The sequence below is a fragment of the Taudactylus pleione genome, unplaced genomic scaffold (assembly GCF_031769625.1).
Source record: "Taudactylus pleione unplaced genomic scaffold, aTauple2 ptg000329l, whole genome shotgun sequence".
NCBI lineage: Eukaryota > Metazoa > Chordata > Amphibia > Anura > Myobatrachidae > Taudactylus > Taudactylus pleione.
The window spans coordinates 11,893,800-11,910,223 of record NW_028284730.1 but is presented as its reverse complement, the minus strand read 5'-3'; the positions used below and the strand labels follow the sequence as shown (position 1 = coordinate 11,910,223).

Here is a 16,424-nt window from a genome sequence, read left to right as displayed (position 1 = left end):
ATATACAGGACCAGCGATCACAGTAATCCACTATATGCATCATACACAGCATATACAGGAACAGCGATCACAGTAAGCCATTAGATGCGTCATACACAGCATATACAGGACCAGCGATCACAGTAAGCCATTATATGAGTCATACACAGCATATACAGGACCAGCGATCACAGTAATCCATTATATGCATCATACACAGCATATACAGGAACAGCGATCACAGTAAGCCATTAGATGCGTCATACACAGCATATACAGGACCAGCAATCACAGTAAGCCATTAGATGCAGCAGTAGGGCCATCCTGCCTGAGTTGAATGTTTTTATTTCACATATGGGCACCATTCCAGAGCATGGGAGCAGCAGAAGAACCTAGCACTGCCCTGGACATATATGTATAGTGGTCTCCAGCAGTGCACCCCTAACAGTGCATGTTTTCCAGATCTCCTAGTTGGTGCACAGGTGTATTTATTACTGGCTGACACATGTTAAAAGATCCACTGGTGGAGCTAATTATTTCATTTGTGATACTGAGAAGAACATGCAGCACTAGTAAGATTAGTTTACTATTTCTGTTGTTATGGTGTGGGCTGGAGAGGGCGGTTTCCAGGCGTTTGCCTACGAAAGTTAGGCCCATATTTTTACAATTTTGGTTGAGTAGTTTTTCCAGTCATAGGACCTCATTCAAACCCACTCGCTAGATGTGTTCGCTCGCATCCAGCGTATACAAATTCGGCTAAGTGACGGCACAGCAGGTGATCGCACGGCAGGGCATAAGCACGCCTACAATGTCTTGGCGTGCAATCACTTTGTGTATGCAGACGCCCACCAGCCTGTCTTAAGACGCCCATTTGCGCATGTCATCTCCAGGAAGTGTATGCAACCATCGGTACATCATTTACCATAGGATGCAATCGCAGCGCTTGAGGTTGACTATACCCTGCCGCAAGCACTGCGATCACTTCAGTGTGAAATACAACCAGGTGATGTGTACAATGACGCTGACTGTTACTTATGCACACCTCTGAACTTGATGAGACGCTCAGGCACGGCAGCGTTTGTACCTCCACTCCCCCGTTTTTAATGGCCAGCCCCTGTCACCACCCACAAACGTCTTCTCCTGTCACTCACTCTGCTGGGCTATGTGTAACGAGTGAACGCTTCCCGATCTTTCGCACTGGTTTGCACACGCGCACTGCGATGCATACGCATGCGCAGAATGCGAACATCGTCCGGGTCTGAATCAGGCATATTGTACGCATTACAAATCAAAATCCAGTTTTTTGGATTTGACTAAAGGCACACATCCACTAGATGATTAAATTGAGCGATTGCGCGATATTTTTATCATTCGATAATCGTTTGCAGATTGTTTAAAGAATTTCTAAAACGACCAGTGATGCGCGCTCCTGCTGGTCGTTTAGACATCTATCATCGTACAAATATGTTGTACAACCTGACGATATCGTCAGGTTCAACATGTTTGCAGATGATTGATGAGCCTGCACTGAACGACTGCTCGTTCAGTGTAGGCTCATCACAGACTGACAAAGCTATGTAATCGTGCAGTCTTTTGCCTGTCGTTTAGTGAATGTGCCTTAAGTATAGGGAAAATCAGGTTGAACAATAAACCCAAATAAGTGCATGTTATCTGTGGGCCCGGAATTGCAATGGAGGCTTAGTATGCCCTCAAAATGTCTCTGCCTTACCCCCTCTGTGTACCCCCCTCCCTGTCATACTCCTGAGATTTGATTTAAAATTATTAGAATAATACAAAGAAGATATTTTTAACTTATTAACATCTTCTTTGTTTATTGTAATCATTTTTATAGTTAACACTCACCAGCTTTGGGGAGCTCTCTGGGATTGCAGGGAGACGATAGATGAGGCAGCAACAGCTCACCCTCGCTTCTGTATAGTCAGACAAAGCTTGCAGAGTTAGAGGCAGGGCCACACCACGGGCAGTAAGCTGCACTAAAAGAGAGCTGATAGAGGCATGCCTCTGAGTATGGGGGGTGTGCCTTGAGCACTGATGGACACCTTGGATGTTTCATGTGACCAGGAATTGCACTGCAGTGTTTAGAGATCGTAGCTCAGTCGTCACCAGCAGCAAGAGAAGACAAGGTGATGCAGGTAGGAGAATCAATGGACACTGAAGCTTAGCGTAGTGAGGGAAGAGTTACAGTGAGTAGGGGGTGAAACAGGCTCCCAGCACTCAGACCCATCTCCATGTGTGCCTCCCCAGCCATTGACCTCACCACACATCACTGCATGCAACCTATACAGAGAGCCCCAGACAGAGTGTAGCCATACACCAATGTGTGGTAATGCCACCCATAGTATTGAATCCTGGTCAATATCTTGATGGCTCTTTATGGCCCTCATTGCAATCGGCTTGTTAGGTGCAATTTGGCCAAACAAAAATATGAGGTTTGAAGACTTGTTAAATGAAGCACACTCCTGCTTCAGGATAACATTATTTGTTTAAGAGTTGGTTTTGAGTAAATTTTATATTTATATAAAAAAATATATTATTCTACATTTCTTCATTTGGGACATCTATGAGGAAACCCCCTTTAAGCAGATTACTTACTGTTTTGTTTCAACCATACATATAAATCCTTATAAATGTATTAATCTTTAGAATGTAAGCTCTGACGAGCAGGGCCCTCTCCCCCCATGTGCTATTCCTTCTCTTACTATTACGGCACCTAACCCTTGACTTTTGCCACTGTACTACTTATTTGAGTGTTATGACTTCTGTTGCAGCAATGTTTATATACCATGTACTTGTCCTGCATGGTCTTGTACTGTAAGTCACTGTTCTATTGTTCTGCTCAACTGTTTATATACTTTGTAAGGCGCTGTGGAATCCTTGTGGCGCCATATAAATAAAGAATAATAATAATAACTAAAGATACACACCCTATTATGGATAGCATAAATAAACACAAAGTAGCATATTTCACAGACTATTTTTCTTTTTTTGGTATATTGTCTTTAACGTACAATTAGATCTCCAGGACGACGCCTTATTTCAGCTTTGCCACCTCAGACAACATGGCAGCACTCAGATATACACAGCATCACACTTAGATAGACAGAGTCGCCAGCTGTGAGCACATGCTGAATGCTGAAAGATTTATTTTTCAAAAATATTTTGGGAGGTTTCCATAAGAACGTTCAGACATTAGAAGAAAAGAAACACAGTAAATGTACAGGCTAGTATGTAGCATTAAGAGGCTAACAATTCTGATGGGACAACACTAGAATACAGAGGTAACAGGGTATGTAGAAGGGGCTCCGGAGAATCTGGGAACAATGGCAGTGACAGGAAATGAGCTGGTGGGCAATTCAATGATGTACATCAGATGTGACAGACCCAGCAGTAAAAGTGACTATCAATAATATGGATGATCTGTAACACCTACAGTAGTGACCAATCAGGTATCTGCTTTCACCAGTCCAGTGTATTCAGACTAATGAGTGCGGACATTGGATTGGTTGGTATAGGTTTCAGTATAGAATTACTCTTTCCACCATTTTATGTAATAAGCCCTTATGTGTGATGGTAACAATAAGCAGTTTGCATGTGTGTAGTGAGCAGATACAGGGCCATCTCTTGTGGAAGAGAAATGAAATTGTGTCATGAAGGTTGTACAAATGGCAGGCATCGCATTACGGTCTATGTGCTATAGGCGTCATCAGCAGTCACTTAGTGCTTGGACATGACAGGTAGAATGGTTGCAGAGTGTGCACATATATGTAGATAACATGGTGTGGCGATGTGTAGGCATGCCAGGTATAGAGGTTGTACATGAAGGTTACATAGTATGACAATGTCTGAGCATGGCAGGTAGAGGAGTGCGCAGGACACAGATCATTGGATGCCTAGGTCACAACAACAGGAGAGTTCACTAGGTCCAGTACACAGGCAGATCCCCGCACAGCACCCGGATGGTGGTGCCCAGCAGAGACTGGTCACTCACCAGCTTAAGGGGGTCACTCTGTCTGGCAGCCTCAGAGCCCACCTGGGTAAGAGAGATGGAATATATGGGATTGAGTGATGAAACAGAAAGAAGTCTTCTGACAACGTCGTGCCAGCATATTATCATAAACCTGCATATACTGTATAATATATACTAGAGGGTTAGTCCACTGCGGTTCTCTTTTAGGGATTCCGTGTGCAAAATAGAATCAGAGGGGCTAGTTCCTCTCTTAAGTACTGCCATTCATTTGCTAGATCTTCACGGCAGCGTTTCCATCTTGAGGGGCTAAGTGTATGATGCCTATGGCTGGTACTAATGGGGTTATAAACAGGAAGTGGGTAGTAATTGTAGACACCACAGGAGCTACAGTAAAGGTTCTAGATACACTTTTATTAGAGAGTATAAGTAGCAAATGACTGAACATAGGATAGGTATAATATTTACCAAATACTGTAATTGGGGACTAGCCCACAAAATACTTACATGATTCGCCAACTTCTACCACTTATAGGGTAACCACATATGCGTGGGAAGGAGTGCGCTCCTGCACTGCCTCCCCACAGCATCTGACAGGTGTGACTGAGTTAGTGGTCATTAGGCCCTGCCCTAGCTCAGTCAGACAAGCCCGACCTCTGACAGGCGCTACCGCACATGCGCAGTGTCTCCGCTCGTCTTTTTCTCCCTGGCCATTCATGAGGACGGACCCAGGAGATTCTGACAGTATAGAGCCACCCAGAGCCACATAGCTGGATCGCTAGAATACTATACCACCAACATTAAAGCACTGGGCATCTCCACTGCCACCTGTCAGTGTATATAACGTCTGGCGCACTACAAGGATCAGCATCACCCTGAGCTCCATTCTGCATATATATTATATATCTAATCTGTATACCGTACCTAACTGACCGGGGATATTTTTATTTGTAATAAAAGTATCCCAGCTATGTACTACGGGGAACTCGCAGGGACAGCAGTTGCAGTTACCACTGTCCCTGCGAGTTATATCTCCTGCATTTAGGAGGTCTTTCACAGAAGTGAAAGACTTTCCCGGGGGAAGCTGACACTGCGTATGCGCACTGTGCCAGCGTCCAGAGCTAGCTGGGAGCTGCAGGGGAGAGATCGAAAGCTCTCTCCTACACCTGGAGCCTCCATAGGCAAATAGTCATCTGAAGATGGTGTAAACTACTGGTGCTAAACTCCGAAAAGCTTTGCTTTTTGGAGTTTAGTACATAGTTGCCTACCTTTTCTATCTCCTCCCCGGGAGAACCCAGGGAGGAGAAGCAGGTTGGTCGCGACAATTCACGTTTTTAAGCCCCGCCCCCTACGCGGCAAATTGCCGTGATTGGCACACATTTAATCAAGGAGCAGGGCTAAATGACACGAATCATGTAGAATCGCGTCATTAAGCCCTGCCCCCTACACATTAAGAAGTGAGCAGAAAGCGGGAAAAGTGCCTACCCTTCCGGGGGTGCGGGGGGGGGTTACCCGAAAAATTGCGAGCCTCCCGCAAAAACCAGGAGGGTAGGCATGTATGGTTTAGTACATAGGGGTTAGATCGTAGACTGCGATCTGAAGTGCTAATTAGCACTTTGTCAGAGATTTCTGTGAATTCTCCTACATTGTGCTATTAGTACATAGGAACAATACATAAAATAATCATTTTATGTAATAAATGGCTTGATACATAGGCCCCATAATGCACACTAGTCAGCCTCTGACTGCAGTGGGGAAGTGTTCATCGGAAAAACTTGGGGAATATTTCCTCCGCAAGGGGGTATTGCGGTGGTGACCCTTTAGTAAGTAGGGAGAAGCCTTAACTCCTGTTATAACTTATAACAACTCATTATCACTGGAGAAAGGGCTTAAATAGCTTTAAAAAACAGCCCCCTATATCTATATTATTATCTCACCTTGCTCAGCACATTTTCTACAATACTCTGAAGACTTTGTATGTGTTCCGGTTCCATATGTGTGATGTAACACGCGTGTCCAGGACGTGGGCGCATGCAGATCAGCAGCTGTAAAGAGAGAGGATATTTCAATTTGCATTTCAGGTAACTGTCATGGTTGCAGGGGGTGCGGTTGTTATGGTGCCTTCCAGTCCTTTGTTAGAGCCCCATCTGAATATGTTTTTTTTTTTTTTACCACTCTTGGGCGCTACACGGTCACCCTTGCTTAGGGCTCTATTTGCTACAATCCGCATTTGTAGTGCAGATTGTAGTGTGATATTACCGACTAAGGCCCTCATTCAGAGCCGTACGCTCTGAGCAGAGCGCACGCTCTGAATGAGGGCCGGCCTCCATGAAAATGGAGCGTCCTTCTGGACGCTCGTATAGCTGTGGGTCACCACCCACAGGCTATACGAGCGTGCATTTTGATGGCCGCGATGGTCGAGACCATCGCGACCATCGAAATTGCGAGCCGGAGCCTGCGGTTGAGGTTTTCAACCGCAAGCTCCGGAGTGATTTTGGCTCTATCAGAGCCAAAATCACTCCCACTGACATCACTAGTGATGTCAGTGGGCCGGCTTTTGACGGGAGGCGTTCCCGTGGGAACGCCCCCGTCAGGGAGGCACGCCCCCGGCACGCCTACCAAAGGGGGCGTGCTGTCAATCAACATTGACAGCACGCCCCCTTTGATCGGACACAACGAGCGAAGGACTTTCCTTCGCTCGTCGCGTCTGGCGCATGCGCACGACGGAGCTCCCTCCGTCGTGCGCATGCTCAGTCCAGAACATCGACCCACTTGCGAGCGGACAGCCGCTCGCGAGTGGGTCTGAATCAGGCCCTAAATTCGCATTGTGAATTCAGGCAATATCACAGGGATTTACTACAAATCTCTTGCAGGGACAGAGCTTGCGATAAAGCTCTGTCCCTGCGAATCCCCTCCGCACACTTATCACGGTATTTTTGCATCCCCCCCTCGACCCCCCCCCTCTCTTAATTACACTTACCTGCAGTCATCGGTGCTCCGGTGATGTCCTCTGTGGCTCCGGTCAGGTGACATCCCATACTGCAGTGGGACTCAGTCAGGTGATGACCGGGTCCCTGTGCAGGCTGGGAGACCAGCTGACCGGAGGAAGGATATCACGGGAGCCCCGATCACCGGTCCCTGGACTCTGGTAAGTTTTTATTTTGTACTTTTTTTTTCCTTTTTTTGCAGTGTATCAGTGTGTGATCTGTTTAGACCACACAGCTGATTACTGGGACCGGCTCCGGGCTATGCTCTACACGTTAGAGCGGAGCAGGAGTCCGGTAACCGGGGGAGACCCTGGATAACGCCACCTGGGGGTGGCGTTATTATCACAGGGCTTTCCCCGGTATTTTTTTACAATTTATTTTTAGTAACTCTGGCGAGATCACATTTCCCATTACAATTATGGGAAATGTGATCTGATTACTAAAAATAAGTGATACTTAGGGGTTGGAGTAGAATTTTACAAATTCTACTCCAATTGCCCTGTAATAACTATAGGTGATACTAATATAATGTGAAAAGGGTGTGAAAACACCCTTTTTCACTTTATTTTAGTAAAAATAATGTTAATAAATAGAGCCCTAAATGTTTCCACAAATTTCCATTTACCCCACTACTGGCATTTGTACCACTGCCAATACCTTGCTGAAGTCATAGACAACACTGGCTGAAGTATTGATGCCGGTGTCCAGATGAAAGGTTGCAATGCCACCAGCTCGCAGCCCGGGATCCTCTTTATCATGCAGAGACATCTGGAAAATCTGAGAGTGCAGAGACACAGATCAGAGGAGAAGAGAATCCATACTATTTACAACCAGTGTTATCAAACTGTGTTTATTTCTGCCAGTATAAATGCATGGCTTTGGAATAAAGGAGCACACAGACATGCACAGAACACTTATTTAGTGTACGTCTTGTTGCCAGGTGGCCTAGGGCAGCACAAGTTTTGCATTTGGTTAGCAATATTCATGTACTAAGCGACCCAGTCATTACCAGAGACTATCAGTCTGTACGTGGGGACGACTCTGTATTAGATATGACCATGAATGTTCCATATAAGCCCAGGACAGCACAATAATGAAAAATGGTGCATGGGAAACAGTTATGTCATCCATCAGAACCAAAACGCACATTTATTTTTAATTTTATAAACACTAATGGGTGTGGTTCAATACATCAACAATAATTGACAGTGTAGACGTCAACACCAAATGGTCGACAGTCAATAGGTGAACAGTGACTTAAGGTCTACACACAAAAGGTCGACATGGATGTAGGATGACAGGTACAAAATGTCAGCATGGGAATGGGCGACGTATGTTTAATTTTTTTTGCTTTTTAACCCTAATCTTCACCCTAAAACTAACCCTCCCCTTTGTGCCTAAACATAACCCTTCCTCCTAGTACCTAACCCTAACCCTTGGGGTAAGTGCCGAACACTAACCATCCCTCCTAATGCCTATCCCTAACCCTCCGGTAAGTGCCTAACCCAAAAAAAACAAAAACAAACACTTATCAACCATTTTTGTGTCGACCATTTGACTCTGTCAACCTTTTGTAACAACCGACTGACATCCATGTGTGACCTTTTGTGTGTTGACCTTTAGTACCTATTGACCTTTTGTCTCTGTCGACTATCTGGTGTCCTCCTAATGACTGTCGACCTTTTTACTGTCAGTAGATAGAGTGTGCATCCATTTGCTACTGGGAACCCTAAGCTGCTGCTGGAACTGTAGAACTGCAAGTGCCAGCACACCCATGACTGCCAGAGGATGCTGGTGTTTGTAGAATTACTCCGATATTGCTAATGTCATACATTTACACCTAGTATAAAAGGTTATTAATATTTTTATCATATGCCTGTCTACCCTCTCGATTTGGTCGGGAGCATCCCGAAAATCGGGTGCTGCTCCCGACCTCCCGGGAAGGCAGGCAATCCTCCCGGCTGCCGTCTGCTCCTCCTATCCCCCCCGCTATTAACTTTGAAACCCTCGCAGCGGGGGTGGGGGGTTGACCCGATTCACGCTGAATCACGTCATTTTGGCCCCGGCCCTGTTTCACAATGCCTGTACTATCAGCATTGTGATACAATCTCGTGGCCCCGCCCCCAAATACTTGTAGTCTGGCCGGCCCTGCCTCTTTGTGCGGGCCACGCCCACTGTCATGCCGATCCGGCCGCTCTGGGGCAGCCAGAAAGTCGGCAAGCCTGGTTACAGTGAGTGTTTAATGAATTCTGTGTTTTTACCTCTCTGTCTGTTTGTTATTGCCCAGGCTTGTTTTAAAAGTGTTTTGTTCCCAATTGTAAAGTGCAACGGAATTTGCTGATACTATATAAGTCGCTGTTAATAAATCACAATTCAATTATTGATTAGGTGTCAGCTCCGTTCACTGACAAATAAGCTCATATATGTACTGTGAATTTGGTAACCAGTTAGGCCCTGTGTACAATGACAGCTAGTAATAGTGAATAGGTCTTATTTGCCAAATACAGAGTTGAAAGTTGTATTTAGATATTGGCATTTCCCATCATTGTGGCCCCATTGCCAGTCTTCTCCGTGACCTTAAATTATTATTCTGATTAGCAGAATATGTAACTGGTAGGATTGCAGTATTTTGGATTTCCTCACTTTTTTTGTTTGTATTCAATTTAGAGTAATGGAATGCATTTAATATGCATGTAGGTAATTAAACTCCTAGACTGGAATGGCCAGGCAAGGGTTACAGTTTGTGTTATGTTAGGTGGATGATAACTGGTCAGCCTATATACTGTAGTAGTGGTGTAAGGAAGCATATTGGGGTAAGAGCATATTTGCCTACGCTCCTGGGAACCTGCATGAGGCTTCCTACTTTTCGGGTAACCTCCATCACCCCTGGAAGAGTAGGCACTTCTCACAGGGATCGTCGGTCTTCGAGTAAGGGGTGGAGTTTAATTATGCTATAAGAATTGCATAATTTGGCCCCTCCCCCTATTGAAATATGCTGTATTCGCAGCAATTTCCCGTGATGGGGTGGGGCTTAATGACACAAGAAAGGCTTCTCCCGGGGAGGAAAACCAAGAAGTAGGTAATTCTGGGTGTGAGTGTTAGTGGCCATTTCATGTCATTTTTCTATTTTGTGTTCCCACCTCCCTGCCCTATGGATTGTTTATGGTGTCGGCTCCTTCGGTGGTAGGAAAGAACAGTAGCAGTCACTATCTGCCTTTAAGTCTTGAGGTGCTGTCTCCTCCAATACATGGGCTAGGCTGATTCTACTGGGGTCAGAGGCACCTTCGGTCCAGGTGGGCCTGGGTTGTGTCATTGGTGTTGCCATAATGTTATGCAGACAATGATATTGCCTAGTGGGACTGTTCTTTCTTCACCACCATACTTTATCTGTCGCTCTTGCTCTAATACTTAATAGTGAAGTAATTTTTGTTTAAAGTTTAAATAAAGCTGACCTTTCTTGTCTCCTTAAATATCTCCGTCTCATTATTTTATTATAGTGATGGATTTATTAGACATTAGGGAGTTTATAGGGGCCTATTCATGATGTTAACTATCGGGGTCCGATTCATTAACACGATAATTAACATTCTAACTTGCCGCGGAAGCTGGAGCAATTCATCATTGCTCTGGCGCAATGACAGCTGATGCGAAATCAGCTGACCCCGCGAGCGGCTTCACTGCTCCTGTTCGGAGCAATGAATCTTTTCACTGAGAGCAGTGACGCTGTTCATTTTCACCTGCTTTTGTAAAAATGAAGTGATGATGAATAGCCCCCTTAATGTGGAATGGATAAGAATACAAGAACATGAGTTTCCTGTAAGTATGTGATCATGAGAGAGGTTGTGTCACAGAGCTGTCAGAGTCTCTTTATTTGGAATCGGTATGATATCCCGGTGGCCGCATGGCTGGGAGTTTGAATCCCGGCAGCGGCAGCCCGACAAAACAGCAGAGGCCGGCAGTGGAAGCCCAACAGCGCTGTAGACGTCTGTCATTTAACCCTCGCCGGGATAATGCAGTCGGGAAGTCGGCTGTCGGGCTTACGTCAGCCGGCTTCCCAATTGCATCCCCCTTATTTTACCAGTGTCTCTGCAGCACTGTGGGATAACTATATTAGCAGAGAGCTGCCACATTGCTGTACAACCAACCAAGAGGAAGTTGTCTGCCAAGGACTACAGCAGTAGTAGTCAGAGGCACAGGCTGGAGATACTGGTAGGCTGCTATTTAGATAGGTAGGCTGCTATGTAGATAGGATAAAACACATTTAATCTGCAGCAATGTTTCCACAGAAATATTATGCTAATTTTGTGGGCTCCCTTGATAATTCATCTCCAGACATTTACGTGTTAATAGTACAAGTTGCTTGGTTGAAAGATGTACCTGCAAATAACTGATTTATTAGGATTCTTACCGTCTCTGTGTGTTTCTGGCTCAAATGCAGCCCCATCAAGAGCACACCAAGAAGAACCACGACCAGCACCACCACCACAAGTACCACGCACAGAAGCTTCTTAAGACCGCCGCCAAGACATGGGATATGGGGGATAGGCAGCAGCTCTGAGTACACCTAGTACAAGGATAGACAGCTGAGTGACAGAGAAACCTTGCCGAGCATCACATTACCATGAGATCAGTAGGGGATCTCTCTACCATTGGATCAGTAGGGGATCTCTCTACCATTGGATCAGCTAAATGATTTCAGAAGTTGATCTCTCTGCCATGGGATTAGCAGAGGATCTTTCTACCATGGGATCAGCAGAGGATCTGTTTATCATAAGTTCAGCATATGATCTTTCTCAAATGAAATCAGCAGGGGATCACTTTAAAATGAGATCAACAGAGGATCTAAAAATGAAATCAGAAATATATCTACCATGGAATGAGTAGATTATCTCTCTACCAGGGGATGAGCAGATGATCTCTCTACCAGGGGATGAGCAGTTGATCTCTCTACCATGGGATCAGCAGGTAGTCTCTCTACCATGGGATCAGCAGGTGGTCTCTCTACAATAGGATGAGCAGGAGGTATATCTACCATGGGATCAGCAGGTGTTCTCTCTACCATAGGATGAGCAGGAGGTCTATCTACCATGGGATCAGCAGGTGGTCTCTACCATGGGATGAGCAGATGGTCTCTCTACTATGGGATGAGCAGGTGGTCTCTCTAGCATGGGATCAGCAGATGGCCTCTCCACCATGGGATGAGCAGGTAGTCTCTCTACCATGGGATGAGCAGGTGGCCTCTCCACCATGGGATGAGCAGGTGGTCTCTCTACCATGGGATGAGAAGATGGTCTCTCTACCACGGGATGAGCAGGTAGTCTCTCTACCATGGGATGAGCAGGTAGTCTCTCTACCATGGGATTAGCAGTGCATCAACTGAAATAACCCCTTCCCAGCCACCCACAGATATTATACTAACATTCTGACTACCAGCAAGTAGGATTGGTTTATAGGACTTTCTAAGGGCCTACATCAGACCTGGACAACCTGTGGCTCTCCAAGTGTTGGAAACTACAAGTTCCACCATACTCTGACAGCTATCAGATCTTGCTGGGGCTTGTAGTATCACCACACCCGGAGAGTTGCCAGGGCTACCCTACATTACTCACAGGTGGGGTGTCCATCAAGACAGTTTTGCTCTGGTCCATGGCTGCCTGTTCTCTCTGATATCAGCATACAGTATGTCTGTTACAGAACAGCTCCAATATATATACCTGGAGCTAATATCACGTAATCACTGTGAAGTGCTCCTAAGCCTTCTTACTGAGTGTTTACATATGCACTAAGAATATTTATGGAACAGAGACACTTATAAGATTTGAAGAGGTCTTACTAAAACATTTTCTGCCAAAGATTTGCTAATCATTACTTGGCTAAAGCCTGGCCAGCAGTCAGCCTGCAGAGCATCCCTTTCTGAACTCCTGGCCTGCTTTTAATCTGCAGCAGATCGAGGCAATGGGGCTGATTCTGAGTGGGACACAAGGTGGCTGTGTCAGTGTGATGCAGCGGAAGCCTGATTCACTACCTTATGCTGATGCCAGTCTTTGTAGGGCAAATCTATGCAGTGGGCAACCACACCGCCCGTTGTTTTTTCATCCACAGCCACAACCATCATCATCAGTACCAGCATGTGCACCAGCCCCACGCTAGGTGCAAGACATCCACCTCACACAGGCTTCCCTGCCCCATACACATGACTCGGAATCGCATGGAACTCAAGCAACACTCCCATGACACACCCACAACACTAAAGACACTCCCATGACATACCCACAACACTAATGGCACTCCCGCAACACTGCCATGACACTGTCACAAGCCGCCGCACTGCGAACATAGTGCAAGACGAACGTCGGGCGAACATTTGCTGAAATTCCTCTTATCTCCTGTCCATCATTCTGGGAGTAATCTGGATTATTTCCTACATCTATTTAATGCCGGTGATAGTTTTCGTTTTTCCCGTTCGGTCATTGTCTCCTGTTATCCAGTTGAGCTCCAGTTCTCCTGTCTAGATTGTTCTTCTGCCGCTTGTGTCATCCAGGCGGCACAGTTCTCATACCATCTACCTGCCGTTTGTGTCATCTAGGCTGCACGGACAGCACTCTATGTCCAAGAGTGTGAAGTCCCGCGTATGCTGCTTGTGTCAACCCGGCGGCACAGGCCGCACTACAGCGTCCAAAGTACGCATTTCTGTGTACCAACGCCTGTGTCTTTCCTGTTGCACTAGTTCTAGCCAAGTCATACCAGCCCTCAAGGCTGCTGCACAGCCCAAAGGCCCCATCTTGTTCTACGGCCCACAGGCCACAGCAAGCCAAGAGAGGATTTTTCTCACTGTCTTGGATATTACCTAATTTCTCCACTAGCACGACCAGGAACTCCCTGAGGTTCAGATATAACTGGCTTCTGCGGACAACCAAAAGGTTCTGGAACCTACTCCTGCATGAAATTGGCCTTAACTCCCATAAATCCATTAATTTGCCTCTGCTTGGCAGTATGGACTTTCAGGACGGCATGGCATCCCGCCTGCTTACCTTCCAGAAACTTTGCAGAGTATTTGCTATCAGATACCTGATATACACAAGAGCATGAAGGCCATTGACATTTGCAGAAGCCACAGATAAATTCCCTGTTATTAGAGCATATCCAGTTACCTTTCTTCATATTGTACATTATATTAATACTGTTGTTTAAGTATTTATGGATAAGGACTGGAAAAGTCCCTTACAAAAATAATACAAACCCCTTCCCACTACTGCCAGCTGATTTTACACCACACCTGTCTACAACTTATTCCCAACTAATTACCTATCAGGGGCAGCTAGAGGACACTATACTGTGGTCTCCTGGCAGTGAAGCCTATGTCACCTTTTTTTTTCTTGGTGAATACCACGGAGCCCATGGACCAGTAGTGTCTTCTTAGCCTGCAGTGAAGCATTGAGCCAAGTTGAGACTGCTATGAGAGAGAGGCTGCGGAGGAAGTGGAAGAAAATGGGATCATGGGGGCAGGTGGAGGGAGAGGAGGATGAAAGGAGGGGTGCACTTTGTCACCAGTGGTGAGGGAGAAGTGGGAAAGGGTTGGTTTGCCAAAATTTAATAGGAGGGGCTGGAGCAAAATAAGGATTTTGAGAGAAAATATTGATATGGATACCTGTGATTTTGGAGGAAAAGTAAACAGCGGAGTCAAGGAGGAGAAGAGGAGGAGGTGGAAGACAGAGGAGCAAATTGTATGTGGTGAAGAATCAGCGGGGGTTGGAGGTTTGGGAGGAGATGAAAGATTTTAAATAGGACTGTTTGGATCAATAAAAAGCTGTAAGAGAAGAACATGAATTTACAGTAAAATAAATCAGAGAATAAATACATTTTTCTCCAATGCCACGGTGAGGACTGTCAGAAATTAACCACTGGAGCAACGGGGTGAAGGGAAGAAGTAAGGGTGGAGTTACAGAGGGAAGTAGGGGCAAGGTAAGCTAACAGGAGAGAGTCAAGGCATGCAAAAGAAAAAGTCTGGGGTAAGGTGGTGCCGAGTGAGTCATCTTGTGGCAGAGAGAGGGTAAGAGAGGAGAGACCTTTAGAAGCAGTAGAATTTGTGGAATTATCAATGGGGTTGTTGAAGTCACACAAGATGAGGTCAGAGGAGAAAAGTGAGGGAGACAGGTGGCAGAGTTGACAAGGAAGGTGGAGAAAGGACAAGCAGATTACCACAACCTGAAGGTGGACAGGGTAGATGAGGTGGATAGAATGGACTTTAAATGAGGAGAAGGAAAGAAAAGGCACCTGGGGAATAACTTAATAGGTGCAGAGGGGGGAGAGAAAGATACCAACACTCACCAATATCAACCTTAGCCAATTACCTAGGCTGATAAATGAAGAATGTCCTCTATGTCCTGTACAGTTAGATGGATAAGTATCCCGCACCTAGGGGTCTATTCACTATGTTAATTATCTGGCCCCGATAATTAACAAACTAACTTTCCGTGACTGCGGGAGCATGTCATCATCGCTCAGTAAGGATTCTGGTTTCTAACCTCTATACACCCCTGCCTATACCTTCTGATATCCTGCCTATAAACCTCTAATAAGGATGACGCTATTTTGCGTACGCAGTTATACAGTAAATAAAGACTCCAGACCTAGAACCTGTGTTTCCAAAGCACAAAGTATTATTCAAGTAAAAGTACAGTCAGTTACACGCTAGTTATAAGTACAATTTAGCGCAAAGGAATTATACAGACCCAAGTACAGTTATACATACGCAGCGCTCTGGACCAGATGTAGGCATCAGCAAGAAACCCCTCGTCAATCAGCATTCAGCACAAAAACTCGAAACCCAGGGTGAGAGCACACATATTTATACCCCCCAGAAATAGACAACACAATAGAGAAGTTTGTTGCTAATACCATTGGTCCTAAAGGAGAGGGCATATGTTACAAGGCATCTAACAGGTTGGTTCAAATAGACACAGTCCAGCCTCTAACAACTGGTGGTCTCTGGTTTCCCGCCTCATGCAAATCCTAACAGTTGGTCATATAATGTACATTTTGTTGCTTGAAGTCTCTGCGGTCCATAAGTTGAGAATGCCTGTTGCGATCTGTACATCGATGTTACCGGAATACTGTTGAGAGAGTATGCATCAGAACAATACCAAACATGACTTATCACGTATAAAACCTTAGTTACAAAATAATCTTTATTTCATAGTAATTATAGTAAATGTGCATACTTGAATCTTATACCTTAAAGCTTATGGAACCTTGTATGTGAATATGTAATGTGTGAGTATGTGGGGTTTGATGTAAAGATGCTAGTTAGGTTTATCTGATTTGGGGCAGATGTGCATGCATGCAGCTAATAAACAGCGTTCGCATGCACGATATTGTGCATTCGCTACTGAGCGTCATGTTAGCAGCTTAACTGTGCGTAATGTGCGGTGTTCATGCATGCGTTTCCTAACACATATATATATGTGTATACA

General features: G+C 45.4%; 1 protein-coding gene across 1 annotated transcript; it reads right to left on the bottom strand.

Annotated features, from left to right (window-relative positions):
- Positions 1-3,167: 3,167 nt before the first annotated feature.
- On the bottom strand, positions 3,168-12,618 carry SFTPC (surfactant protein C). The gene is made up of 5 exons (XM_088443260.1): positions 12,561-12,618; positions 11,360-11,515; positions 7,609-7,728; positions 5,902-6,009; positions 3,168-4,030 (listed from the first exon to the last, which is right to left on the bottom strand). Exons 1-5 carry the CDS (start codon positions 12,597-12,599, stop codon positions 3,917-3,919), a joined length of 537 nt encoding a protein of 178 aa, XP_088299386.1. The 5' UTR covers positions 12,600-12,618; the 3' UTR covers positions 3,168-3,916.
- Positions 12,619-16,424: the final 3,806 nt, after the last annotated feature.